Source organism: Ictidomys tridecemlineatus, chromosome 10 (assembly GCF_052094955.1).
Source record: "Ictidomys tridecemlineatus isolate mIctTri1 chromosome 10, mIctTri1.hap1, whole genome shotgun sequence".
Taxonomy (NCBI): Eukaryota; Metazoa; Chordata; class Mammalia; order Rodentia; family Sciuridae; genus Ictidomys; species Ictidomys tridecemlineatus.
In genome coordinates this window covers 70,918,400-70,933,471 of record NC_135486.1, presented here as the reverse complement: position 1 = coordinate 70,933,471, position 15,072 = coordinate 70,918,400, and the positions used below count along the sequence as shown (strand labels likewise).

General features: G+C 34.2%; 1 protein-coding gene across 4 annotated transcripts in view; it reads right to left on the bottom strand.

Moving 5' to 3' along the window:
• Positions 1-15,072, bottom strand: part of Tasor2 (transcription activation suppressor family member 2) — a 65,811-nt gene that overhangs the window by 19,478 nt on the left and 31,261 nt on the right. For all 4 annotated transcript variants that reach the window (XM_021723053.3, XM_078023162.1, XM_021723056.3 and 1 more), the window contains 4 exons: positions 11,104-11,820; positions 7,892-8,134; positions 3,318-4,194; positions 1,676-2,105 (listed from right to left, as the gene is read on the bottom strand). In XM_021723053.3, coding sequence (XP_021578728.2) covers positions 1,676-2,105; positions 3,318-4,194; positions 7,892-8,134; positions 11,104-11,820 — 2,267 coding nt within the window. The remainder of the gene's footprint in view (positions 1-1,675; positions 2,106-3,317; positions 4,195-7,891; positions 8,135-11,103; positions 11,821-15,072) is intronic.

Genomic DNA, 15,072 nt, shown 5'->3' with positions numbered 1-15,072 from the left:
AAAAAAATGTGGTACATATACTCAATGGAATATTACTCAGCTTTAAAGAAGAGTAAAATTATGGCATTTGCCAGTAAATGGTTGGAGTTGGGAAAATATATCATGCTAAGCAAAATAAGCCAATCCCAAAAAACCAAAGGCCGAATGTTTTCTCTAACATGCAGATGCTAATTCACAATAAGTGGGAGAGGGGGCACTAGGGAAAATTAGCATTACCTTAGATTACATAGAGGGAAGTGATAGGAGGGAAGGGGAGGGGATATGGGATAGGAAAGACAGTAGAATGAAACAAACATTATTACTGAATGTATATATGTGACCCCATGATCAATATGATTCTGCAACATGTACACTAAAAAAACCCAAGAAATCATAGCCCATCTATGTATATCAAAGTACATAAATACATTCTACTGTCATGTATAATTAAAATAAAAATGAAAAAAGTACTATATATGAAACTAGTGTGTACATAGGTAGTAAAGGAATTTCACCTAACTGTAAATATTTTCTCATAAGGTAGTAAGAATCAGATAAAAATTCCTGAACCACATCTTCAGAAAGAAAGCACATCCATACCTAAAACACACACACACACACACACACACACACACACACACACACACACACACACAAACACACACAAATATACCCATGTAATTTGTAGGTTGTCTGGAATCGAATCTTGGCTTGACAATTTACTATGCAACTTGAGGCAATTTTCTTACTTCTCTATGTCTTTTAAGTTTCCTTTATCTACAGGATGGTGGATTACTCATTGTCTTTACCTCACTGGTTTGTTCTGAGACCAGTTAACTGAGTTAATGTCAGTGAAACACTATCTGGCACACAGTGCTCCAGAAACCTTAACTCTGATGATGATGATAATGATGATGATTTAAAGATATTCATCCTCTGAGGTTTACCATGGACCTGCAAGTGATCAGTAACCTCAGATACAGAAACACTACCTGCCTCTTAAGTGTTGGCCAAACCCATGCAAAATTATTCCAGAACAAATCTGGGTATTTTGTCAATCTATTTAGTTAGAATTTTGTTACAACATTTTGATTGGTTCAGTTAGAATCTGATTATCTGGTCTGGCTGAGCATCAGCTGAAAAAAATAATATAAAAAAAAGTTTGTTTTCCATTTTCAGAAATCATCAACTGCAATGGTTTTCCTCTCACAGGCCTAGCTAGTATTCTACTATTAAATTATCTATCTTCAAAATTAATTCTGGTATAATCAAGTCTAGTTTAAGGTTTAACAAAGCATTTCTAAGGTTTATTACTAAGGTATCATTCTTAATATCTAGATAAGTATTAGCATCACCTGTTTTATAAAACGCTCAGTGAAAACAAGTGATTTGCTTTGGAGCAATATAAAATTAGTATGTGACACAATTATGGTGGCTCCCCTAGATCACCTGCCTGCCACCCCTCCATCATCTTTTTTATTCCTGCTTTTACAATTAGGATGGTAGGTAAACTACTGAGGACAATGCAGAGCAACACTTTATGAAAATCAATTTTTTGGCATTAAAATCCTTTACGCCACTTTCCTAAAACAACGCCTTACTCTGAATGTGATTTAACATACACAAAAACAAACAAAAAATGGAGGAAATTACTTCTAAAATAATGCCAACATTAGTAATATTCAGTTTTTCTTACCTCATTATTACAGGAATAGATGAAATTCTGGCTTTCTGAGGTGTCTGCATGACACTCTCTTGCAAAAGTTTCTTTCTGTTCATTCTGTACACTGAGTTCCAAACCTTTGGCAGGTGGTGGTTTAATCAAAGGAAGCAAGCAGTTAGGGCCAGGGAAGGACATTTCTGTAGCATGACCTCTGGATGTTTCATTCGACTCCAACATAGGTTCTACAGAACATCTTTCCACACTGGAGGACTCCTCAATTTCACTGAGTTCAAAAGATTCTAAAGTGCTATTTATGGACACATACTTTGCTGGGTTGCTGTGCTCTACCACTTTTCGGGATGATCGTATGACTTTGTTCTGATTACTGTAAAACAGAGCTACCCACATGTGAAGTAAAAGCTTCACTTCTTCCACATTATCAGGCAAATTAGTGTTCCAGGGCCTGAGATTTAAAAGAACAAAAAATAACTGAAATAGTTATTTGATTTTCTTATCATAAACAACTGTCTCCATAAGAACTATAGTTTCTGTTTGTTTTTATTTTAAAAATTATATAGATATGAAAAAATGAGTAAATATGAAGTTCAAACCCCTTTGAAATCTAATCTAATTTAAATCTAATCCATTTTAAAGAGAAGGGAAGTGAGAACATTTAAGTGAGTTTTTTCAAATCACAACATTGTGTGGCAGAACTCTGATCCAAACATAGCTAATTCCTAGTTTCCTAAGTATACACAAACATGGGTAAGGAAAGAAGTCGGATACATGCAAAGTCCATTTAGTCACATGTGAACTGAAAGAAAACATTACACCTAATGCTTCTAACAGCGATGTTAGTATATTTGTTACCATTTATCATGATGGCCCAGTCACTGTGCAAAAGCCCAATATGTGTAACAACCTCAGTAGGTAGCTACTGCTAAACCCATGCTTACAAGTGCTACCGAGACACTGTCATCCTTCAATGACATCACTTGCAAACCTATTAGAAATGCCACCTCTCAGGCCTCACCCCAAAAGAGAAAACACCAAAGTGAGATCTGTAAATGAGCTACATACACAATAAAGATTGTAAGCACTGTCTAGAAACACAAAACTTGCTTAGGGTCACAGGAGGTAATAAATGGAAAGAACTTAGATGCAAGCCTACACTAGTCTAAAATCTAACCATTCTGTTATTATTCCCTTGAAACCTTCTTAAGGAAGATTTCTAGAACAAGCCTATGTAAAAATCACTCATTTCTATCAACCTGATTATTATTAAGAAGCAATTTTTAATACTTAACAATTTAAAAAAATGTCTCTTTTGGAATTTAGCCTAAAAAGCATTATTTCTATGTCTTATACTGTTTTACATAAAGATCTCATCTAAAAACCTATAATAATTCAAAGACTACAATTGGTGATGGAGTACTGCAAAATGGAAAGCCATTTATGAAGCTAAAGGTATTTTTAAATACTCTCCATGTAATCACCAATACTAGCAAAGCCTGCCTGTTACTCTAAACTCAGTAAACAAATCTGCTTGGTATTATTACCAAATAATAACTGGTTTTAAACACATTTCTTTCTCTTTGCAAAGTCTTGCATAAATATCTTGTGTAACTCAACAGAAAAGTTACAATCATTTTTTTCAAGTTTCACTCACACTTACCCATGCAATGCTCTTATAACAGTTTTCTCCAGTGGATTGTTAGTATATTTGCTATCTAAGTTGAATGAATATTCTGTTTCACATTTGAAAGTGACTTTAAAGGAGCCATCACAGCTAAGCACACTATGGGAGCAATAAAAATCTTTTAGGTGGGAAGATACAAATCGATTTTTGCGCTTTATCAATGAATCCTCAGAAACCTTTTGAAGAGGGGAAGTATTCTGTAGATGCCGAAAAGGCATGACTTTTCCCACTGGAGTTCCAGCATCAGGACCTTTTGTCCCATTCTTGGCAAAAGCAGGGCCTGGTAACCCTCTCGGCTGTAGATGTTTCTTTGAATGTTCCACAAGGAGCAGGGCATATGAATGTTCCACAGCAACCAGCGAATTTTGGCTTCCATCTGAAGACTTTACTGTTTCCTCAGGGGATGCTGATTGGGCTTCATTAGGAGCCTGACAAGGTACCAAGCACTCGTCTTCCTGGCTAACTGTTAAGTCTAACCCTGAGTTACTCTTTCTATCAGAGGACAGTTTGGGTAACAGTACACCTTTTTGACTTTTAATGCCCCTATGATATTCATGGTCAGAGGTACCATGCAGTGAATTTTCTTTAGAGAGTAAAACATCATTCTGTGGCAATTCAGAGGAGCAGGGAAGAATTCTAGGCTCACAAGATGGGGTGCAAGAGGTAGCAGAACTTAATGCAAGATCAGCTAACATATTTAGGGCCTGGGAGTCATAGTTCATAATGGAGTTTTCAGGAAGATCTTTATGAGCCACTGTGGTGCTTTCTGGTTGATCTGTATTTATACTAATTCCATCTTTTTGGCCATCTGATGAAATTTTTGATTGAAGCTGTAAGGCAGTTTCTCCCTTAGCTTCAGCATAAAAGGGAAAAAAAAAAAGGGGGACACATATAACATTTCCTTTTCATAGAATTCTGTCGCATATTACTATGTCTTAATGAAAATTAATGGTACTAATGGTTAAGCCAACAAATCCAAGAAAAACTATATTATACAGATTGCATATTAGAAGTTTGCTATCAGACTAAGGTCTCTTTCAATACTCAGATCTATTTTAATGTGTTGCTCAATGGAACAAAATTTAAAGAACATTTAATTTTTAAAAAATCATCACTCCAAAATGCATGTATTAAATAACACACAAGGTGTACTGCTCACATCAAGAAATATACAAAGAAAAAAAAGAAAACTTTCAGTCCTTGCTCTCAAGGGGCTTACAATCTAATGAGGATGTAAGAATGTAGAAGTAACTTTCTCAGAAATTATTTCCCTTAATAAGTGGTTTATTAAAGAAGCCACCTAAGTTCAAAATAGAGATGATTTTAAACTATATTATCTTTATAAAATGTAATATGAATATAAAATTAGAAAGTCATAATATGAATAAAATAAATCAATGAAGGCAGAGTATTCAGAATCACCAACTAATTTTATCATTTCTTATACCTTCAGTCATGAAAACATTATCCCTTTATCTGCAAAAAAAAAGCAAATATATTGAAAAATTTTCTTTCTATAGATAATGAAATCTCTCTATTTTCCCTTAATCATAAAATTTATAATTTATAGTGGTTTGTTTATGCATTTTCAGGCCACTACTTAATCATTCTTTTACATGCTGTTCTGAAGGATAAAGTTCACAACTATTCCAAGCAATGATTACCTGATGCAGGTAAATGAATGAACAGAAAAGCCAACTGTGCTTCTCTTTATAATTAACTGCAGTACTTCTGAAAACAATTGATAACATACCTTCAAAAGTCAATAACTAATACATTTAAAGAGAAGAAAACTACAGCTTATAATGTCATCAATCAGAATGACGAAATATGTAGGGGAAAGGTGAAATCAATCAATTACTAACCAGTTTTTATTTGAAATAGCAAAACCCAATGGGGGGTTTGAGCTTAAAGCAGAACTGTCTTGTTCATCCCCACAGGTATATTAAAACTTGCAATTTATTTTATGATCTGGTGCATTTACTGATAATAAAACAGAATGAATTTCATTCTATTTTGTTCACACGATGGCTTCCATACACTTGTCTATCTCTTATACAAAATATCATATTAGTTAAGCCTAACATGAAGAATACTTGTGTTGAATTCAAAAGAATACAGTTAAATAAATACAGTCTCATGTAAAGTCACTTAATTATTGACCTAGTACAGTTTTTCATTAAAAATAAAATGTCATAATATACCTGTAAGTCATACAGATAAGAAAAGACAATGCTAAATAAATTCAGTGAATAAAAAACTATCAAAAACTTTTAAAAGGACAGAAAATCATTAGTCTCAGTTTAAATAACATCAATAATTTTCAAATTGAGGTCAGCAAGGCCATATCCTATCTGCCTTCTTAAACTTTTGATTATTTCAAGTACAAAAAATAAAACAGATCAGTACAGGTGATTAAGAAATAAAAAATTAAGAGACTAATTTAAAAGGTAGTAACCTAAAAACTTTAATTTGGCATGTTGCTGCATAATCCATAAATATCTGCAATACAGTGGGCCTATTTTTAAACATCCATTCTTTTTTGTGGGGGCAGTGGGGTGGGTACTAGGGATTGAACCTGTGTGGTACCAGCTGTATCACTTAACACATCCCTAGCCCTTTTTATTTTTACTTCAAGACAGGGTCTTGCTAAGTTCCTGAGGCTGGCCCTTCAACTTTCTTTTTTTTTTTTTAATATTTATTTATTTTTTAGTTTTCGGCAGACACAACATCTTTGTTGGTATGTGGTGCTGAGGATCGAACCCGGGCCGCACACATGCCAGGCGAGCGCGCTACCGCTTGAGCCACATCCCCAGCCCCCGGCCCTTCAACTTTCAATCCTCCTATCTCAACCTCATGAGTCACTGGGATTACAAAGGCATACGTCACTGTGCCCCACTAAACATATATTCTGAAAACTCAATTTTCTGGGCTTACTTTTCTGTCACCATCCTACTAAATAATTCCGTTCAATTTGTCAATATATATCTAAAAGCCAATTCAGTACAAAGAATTCAAGAAAGTGCTAGGAAAAATACATTTTAATGTTTACAAACTAATTGGAACAATAGGACCACAATATATTTAATAAAAAATAAGATAAATTCCTTAACATTCTCTAAAACCCAACAGAAACTGGACATGGTGGTGCATACCTGTAATTTCAGCTGCTCAGGAGCCTGAAGCAATTTAGCAAGATCTAGTTTCAAAATAAAACTTAAAAACTACTGGAGAGATGGGATGATTGTCTACCATGTGTGAGGCCCAGTTCAATCCCCATTACTGCAAACAAATAAGTAAGAGACTCCCAACAGGAAATGAGATTAGTGAGAGAGTGTAAGGAATCTTCTCTTTGTGAAGGTATAACTCAGTAGTGTAAAACTTGGGGCAGAGGGGGAAGTGCACAAGAGTAAAAAGCACCTATGCTGCACAGAGAGAGGCACGGATGACTAAGAGGGGAGGGACATGTCAAGAAACAGCTGGAGTAAATATGGATACATATGGTAGGACCACACCATGAATTTCCTTCAGAAATAAGCACAAAGGTTCAAATTTGGTATGGAAGTCAAAACTGGATCATTTTCAAATGGTGTGATGAGTTTTTTAAAAAAATTTCAGTCATAAGACAATAAAGGAACTTAAAAACAAATAAGTTGACCTATAATTTCACAGCCCCCAACAAAACAATACTTTCTCTGAATTTCCACTATCTTGTGAGACACATAAAAATCTAGTGATAAGGGAGAAAACAGAATAAGGGGAATCAGATTTTAAAAACTAACTGAAATATCAAGATATGAGGAATTCAATCTCTTTGTTAAAAACAACAACACATATACTACAACAGGACTCAGTACCAAAGGTAAAGGGTCATATAAGTGTCCACACTGCAGTTTGGTACAGAGGATGCATACCATACATAGCAAAGTCATGAAGGAAAGCAAACCCAGAAGTAGAGGAGGCGTGTGTTCAGTTGCAAAGAGGTAAAGTCTGAGTTAAAACAACACTTTCTACAGTTAAGAGGTTATGTCTAACAAATACAAAGTAGAGCAGTCCGGTTTTCTTCACGTAATTAAACTTTACTATCCACTTAAAATTAGCAAATTAAAATAACTTTTAAAATTAAATTAATGTCTTTTAAACCAAATACAGGATTCTGGATTACTGACAGATTTGAGCAATCTTTTTAAAATTCCTTTAGACAAATTTATAATATTCTACTTTTTATAACTGCTTATGACTCAGTCAAATACTGCTAGATACTACTTGCTTATGCATGTAGTCATGAATCAGGCCATTTATACTTCAACGCTTACAAGCAATTTATGTAAGACTTTATGCAAATTAAAAAGTAGGGTCTATTGTGTGATTTAAATATTGCCCTTTTCTAGTGTATTTACACTAGGAAACCAAGTTATTTATGTTAGTGTCAGAATATAAAACAAATTACTGATAAATTTCAACTGCTAATATTATTTCAACATATTATGTTGCAATCTCTATGAGATCAGTATTGTAGTGTTTACATTTGCAGGAAGAATGGTTCTTACCAGGTTGTGGCTGCTTTCTGATTCTGGGATTCTGATTGCCTTTTACTACATTTACCCTCTGTTTTTGTAGAGATTTCTTCATAGGTGGCTTAGCCCTTGGAACAGTTTTGACTGGAGATTTTTCTTGTTTCCTTGCCCTTTTAGCATTCGTTGCCACTGGAACATCTTTAGAAATAGAAGCTTCTTGGTTTTTCCTATCCAATTTGGTTTTCTGTACAAACTGTGCAGTCAGCACTTCCGCACCTTATATAGAAAAGACACCATTTTTTAAGGGATGGGGCCCCAGATATTTATTAGCATAGCTTTTCCCTTTCTTTCTTTCATTTTGGGGCATAACTTTACTAAAGGGGAATAAACTATATTTTGGGGTAACATTAAGATTTTTTTTTTTTAAAGGAGCTAAAAGTTTTCACATTAAAAAAAGTGACTTGGGAAGCTGAGGCAGGATGATTGCAAGTTAGAGAAACCCTGTCTCAAAATAAAAAAATGAAAAAAGGGCTGCGGATATGGCTCAGTGGTAAATCTTAGCAAGTCCTGGGTTCAATTCCTGGAAATAAATAAATAAATACATACAAAAATACATAAATAAAATTGATAAGTGTCTGTTTATAATCTCATTGGGTAAAGAAGAAAAATACAGCCCAATAACTTTACAAAAGTAAGGAACAAAAATTTTTTTTAATGTGTACAAACTTTTTTGATTGATGTAGCAGATAAGAATATGTTAATTCACAATCCCAGGAGATGGATAATTATATTTAAACAGAAAACAACACAGCTCTCATAAGGTGATATGGTTAAAATTATGAATGTACAATCTCTGTAGTATGATTATAAAGAACCACACTATATATTTTACTTTACTGTTTCTAAATATCTGAATTTTTAATTTTTTTTTAAACTTATTTTTTAGCTGTAGTCAGACACAATCTTCGAACCCAAGGCCTCACACATGCTAGGCGAGTGCTCTACTGCTGAGCCACAACCCCAGCCCAAATCTAAATTTTAATCCATCTGAAAGATAATTTTTAAGAAAATATAGGGGAAGACTGACAAAAATCTGCACCTAATTTTCTACAAATCTATTTACAAAACAAAAACAAAACAAGACAAAAATCTGTCTTATATGATGCTGTTTGCTTTTTGCATGAAATTAAGAAAATAGCTTAAGATGGGAAATTAGGTGGGAAGGGAAAATACTGCCCACCTAAACATTACATAATAAAAGTTTCAAACGTTTTAAGAGTTAAAAACATGTTAATAAATACTCCATTTTCCCCATGGACTTTTCATAAATCTAGTTGTTTCCACCAGAAAGTTTAGCCACAAAGATACATAAAATTATCAGAAACGAATGTTGTCAAGAATTTTAAAGTTATAATATACAGAAAATAGCATTTCTCACTGAAACAATAAACGGTATTTATATAATAAACTATATGGCATTAGTGAATTATAAGGATAAAATAGAGATTCATTTATTCTTCTGGAATTAGAGAACCAGTACTTTAAAGACAGCTTTCAGAATAATCTCTACATTTCCCAGGGTCTAATTATTTTTCCCTATTAAACTATCACAGGAAATGAAGCAACACATCAGTCTTTTCCAAGAGTAAGACTTCTCTCATTCCATTCCAGTTATTTTCTAAAAGCTTCAGCACTCAGGCAAAATAAATATATCAAGCAGGAAAATGGTTAAGATTTAATTAAAAAAAAAAAAAAAAAGAAGAAGAAATTAGATAACCAACACATAGGGGGAAAGTTTCTAACATTTGCACAGTCAGGAAAGGAAGGTCTCTCACAAACCCAGGTCCTGAGGAAAGAAAAAGAAAAATGAAACAAGGTGATTCTTAAGGATGGCATTTTGTTTGTATGGATTACTCAATGTCATGTTTCTCAAATTGCACTCAGTAATCCACTGGTAGGTTGTCAAATAAACTCAATGAAATAGAAATCATCAGATTGTATTATATACAATAAATGTATTGTATACCGTAAAACAAAATTTTTGAAATTATCATTTCAGTCATGTATGAATTTGGGGTAGACTATAAAACAAACTGTTTGAGAAACAGTAAAAATGAATATTGAATTACAGATTGTTTGATACGTTGAAGTAAATTAGTTTACATAGAACAGAAACAGTATGTTTGGCCTGGGATTTATTTTAAAAACTTGTTGTAAAAAAAGGATTCAATATTTCATATTGCCATACTTTCCAGCACCCTCTTCAATACACATATACCACCCACACCATTTCTCAAACCAGAAAACCATAATAGGCCAGAAATTATTATTTATTAAACCATAGGGTAAGGTTTTATTCAGAATCTTGGAGATCCCTAAATCTTGTGTTTCTTCTTTAGGCATCAGCATTTTCTAATTCAAAATAGTACAGACAGGGCTGAAAAATTTTTTTCTGTGAAAGGCCAAAAAGCACATTATTTTCTGCTTTGAAGGCCAAATAGTCTCTGTCATGACTGCTCAACACTGTCAAAGTAGAGTGAGAAGAGTCAGATGATTGATACAGGTATGACTCTGGCTTCTTGGGTAAAGTGTGTTGACCCTTTTGCTAAGTATAGTTTCCTATACTTTTAGAGAATGTATACTGTACATAATTTGAGATTACTCTATGCCAAAGTCATATGGTTTGCTGTCCTGAGCTAGCCAAAGTATATTTGTCAATAGAGTAAATGGTTCTAGACCCTGTCACTCAGTTTTTCGGGGCATCCAAACTGCTTATGGAACTTTTTCAATGTATGTGTTTCTAAGTCATTGCTTATTTGTTTTAGGTGCTCAGTCCTAAGACCCAGGTGATCATTTAAAATATTCTGATACACAGAAAGGATGAGAAAGCTAGCCCAAGTGAAACACAAGTGAAACATAAGCTTTTGAGTTACCATCTCAGGAATGATATTTTGTTTGTATTGATTACTCAATGCCATTTTTCTCAAACTGCATTCAGTAATCCACTGAAACACAAGTGAAACACAAACTTTTGAGGTACCTCAGTTTCTCCCATTTCTTGGGTTTGCAGGGGTTATCTAGGTCACTGCTTTTCAAGCTTAGCATGTGTGCAAAATACCTGGGGAGATATGTTGGTGTTTCTAACAAACTTCTAACCCACTGCCCAAGCTGCAAACCACCAAATCTTGACAGAAACAGTGTTCAAATACAACTAACTAGTAATAATCCACACAAGTCATGCTTACCTCTTTTTCTTTTCTGAGGAAACTGTCCTTTAACTAATTTAAGGGTTGTTGGAGAGTGCGATCCACTGTCTGTTCCGGGTACAGTTCTTTTAGGAAGAGGGCGACACAGATTAACCCTTTTATTCTGCACCAGGAGTGGCATGCTGGCTTTTCTCTTTGGCTGCACTCTCAGATTTGATGCTGGATTCAGTGGAACCACCACTCCCTTTTTTGCTGTCGATATTTCCTCAGAATTCTTTTCTGTTTCAGTTTCTTTCCTTACTTCCACCTCTGAGTCAAGAAATTCAGAATCTGGAGTCATAACTAAAGAAAATCCAGCATCACAAATTCCATCTGAAATACAAGGAGACTGAGGACGCTCTGCTAACAAATCCAAAGCAGCAGAAACTTCCAAAGTGTAACCACTAGGATCTGAAAAATAAGACTTCAACTGAGTTAAAAACTGTAATGGGCACTTTTCAGGTGGAGGAACCAAGTCAAAACCATTGGACGATTTCCCAAAGAATGCAGTCTTTTTCATTCCATCCCGAGCAACCGTCAATGAAGGGCTTTTATCTGTCTTGTACAGTTCTTGAAAATTGTGCTTTACTAATGTGCTTGGACAGGTTCCTTCCTCAGGAAGTGATTTCTTTGCTTCGAGCAGGGCATAATTAAGTGCAGGTAAAACAGGTATCACTTTCAGTGAGATATCATCTTCAATTTTCAAATCTTTCACCCCTAAAATGTATGTCATATATTAAAAACCTGAAATTGTTTTTTCTCTTTAAATAAAACATACAAGAAAAAAAGATATTTAGATGAAATGGTTAAATATGCTATGTTTCAAATGACAGCCTAAATAGCAATTTTAAAAGACTTACAGATATACTTCATGAATAAGTATGTCCATATATTTGATATTAAATGCACACATTGAACTGAAAAAGAATCATTTGACATAAAATTGCTAGGTTAGAATGAATAAGCTAAGCCCTGCCTCCAGCTCCATTTCACTTGACAAGCAGTTCAGAAGGAGCTTAGTTGGTCCTTCATAGCAGTAGCTCTGGCCATTACAGTGGGCAGATTTGCTTTCCTGCTTTTTAATTCTCATTTTCTTTCTTTAAAATATATATACCTTATTTTATATGTACCTTATATAACTCACATCAAAATCTTTTTAGAAGTTATATAATGCAAATCAGATGCAAATGAAAGAAGTAAAGGATTTAAATAATCCCCAAATCTCAATGAAAGAACAGTTGCTAATTTCATTACCTTTCTGATCAAATGAAACAAAATTTTAAAAATTAACTAAACCAATTACCTGTGTTTCACCTCTTTTCCTTGGTTCACTCTGTTAATTTTTTAGCAAATGGATAACTTAAAAAGAAATAGTGAGAAAAAGGAAAGGCCAGATCCTCTATGAACTGCTTATTAATTGTTGATGAACTTTATTGTCTTTATTTTTATGTGGTGCTGAGAATCGAACCCAGTGCCTCATGCATGCCAGGCAAGCACACTACCACTGAGCCACAACCCCAGCCCCTGAACTGCTTATTAAAATATTGGAAAATTTCAGTCACTAGTAATATAAATCTACATATACAGACTTCCAGTAGCCAGAAGCTGCAAATAGGAATTATACAATCTTTTTAAAGAAAAGGTACCCAAAGAATTACTAACCCCAAGTTAGTCCTAGTTAAATATAGTAACATAATAAGTATTCGGAAAAGGAAAAAATAACTAAGAATAAACAGGAAAATGTGGCTATATATTGAAACAAAAATTCCTTTCTTTAAAGTTCATCACTTAAAGAGTAATGAATTAAGGAAAAATAAAAAGCCCTTATGCATTTATAAGCACACAGTTTGCAATAAAGTATCCTTTTAAAGGCAATTTCATTATTTCGAGATGGAATTTGGAAAGGCAGAACCTAATATGATTTCTCATAGACTATCAAAAAATCCATGAAAGAGGGCTGGGGCCATAGAGCACTTGCCTTGCATGTGTGAGGCACTGGGTTCGATCCTTAGTACCACATAAAAATAAATAAATAAAGATGTCATGTCCATCTATAACTTAAAAATTTTTTTAAAAAAAATCTATAAAAGAGAAGTTAGCTGCAATATATTACTCTCCCCCACCTAGGAAGATTTAACCTGGGGGGTGCTTTACCACAGCGCTACATTCCTAATTCTTTTTAATTTTGAGACAGGGTCTCTTTTTAAGTTGCTTAGGGCCTCACTAAATTGCTGAGGCCAGCCTTGAACTTGTGATCCTCCTGTCTCAGCCCCCCCAAAGTCACTGGGATTGTAGGTATGAGCCACCATGCCTGACTAATATTATTCAATTTAAAACAAATAGCTTAAGTTTTACTTCTGAATGACGGTTTAGTATTTTTTTTTTAAAAAAAAGTCTTCATGGGCTGGAGATGTGGCTCAAGTGGTAGCACGCTCGCCTGGCATGTGTGCGGCCCGGGTTCGATCCTCAGCACCACATACCAACAAAGATGTTGTGTCCACTGAGAACTAAAAAATAAATGTTAAAAATTCTCTCTCTCTCCTCTCTCACTTTCTCTTTAAAAAAAAAAAAAAAAAAAAAAGTCTTCATGAGCCTGAGTAACACATGAAACACAAAACCCCAATAAGTATTCAAACAAAATTCTTGTGCTGTTCCTGGGTATAAACAGTAATGGATCTTATCCAAGTTTATAATTTAAAAATAAATCAACTAAGGGGTTATAGCTCAATGGTAGGGTGCTCACCTATCATGTGTGAGACCCTGGGTTTAATCCTCAGCACCACATATCAATAAATAACATAAAGGTATTGTGTCCAACTACAACTAAAAAATAAATTGTTTTAAAAAATCAACTTAAGTCAGGCATGGTGACATACACATATAAGTCCCAAATATTTGGGAAGCTGAGGTAGAAAGATGACCTGAACCAATGAATTAAAGATCAGTTTGGGCAGCATAGCAAGATTCTGTCTAACACCACCAAATATATTTTAAAAATAAAACAAGCAACAATAACAAAACCTTTAAAAACTTTTCTGTAATGATTGTAGCTTTATAAATTCAAGACATAATTTTTTGTTTAAAAAACACACAGTGTCAGGCTGGGGTTGTGGCTCAGTGGTAGAACACTTGCCTAGCCATGTGTGAGGCACTGGGTTCGATTCTCAGCACCACATATAAATAAGTAAATAAAGGTCCATCAACAACTAATAAAAATATTTTTAAAAAGAAGTTTAAAAAACATACAGTGTAGGGCAGGTGATGAAGCTCAGTGGTACAGTACTTAGCTACCATGTATAAGACTCTGGGATAGGGGCTGGGGATGTGGCTCAAGCGGTAGCGCGCTCGCCTGGCATGCATGCGGCCCAGGTTCGATCCTCAGCACCACATACAAACAAAGATGTTGTGTCCGCCGAAAACTAAAAAAAAATAAATATTAAAATTCTCTCTCTCTCCCTCTCTCTTTAAAAATAAATAAATAAATAAATAAATAAATAAATGAACAAACAAGCCTTCCTTAAAAAAAAAAAAAAAAAAAAAAAGACTCTGGGGTAGCTCCCTAGTTCCAGAAACCAAACAAAACCCCACATATTTATGAAACAAGTGAGAATTTCTTCAGGTTGACCAAAAAAAAAAAAAAAAAAGATTCACTTTTATTTATTTGTTCAGCAAATATTTATTATTTTTGAGGTTTCTGGTATCAGTAGACCTTAAAGATAGAATAATATAAAAAAGGCAGGCACTAGGCTGGGGATATAGCTCAGTGGTAGATAATGTGTTTAGCATTCATGAGGCTCTAAATTACATTCTTAGCACAATGAAGAAAAAAAAGAGTTACAAGAAGGGTAGGTATTGAAATACACAAGTAAATATTTACATTATATTAATGGTAAGCATTGTTGAGGTTATAATAAAACTGATACCGAAACTACAACTTGACATATATGAATAAGTTAGTTCAGTGTTCCT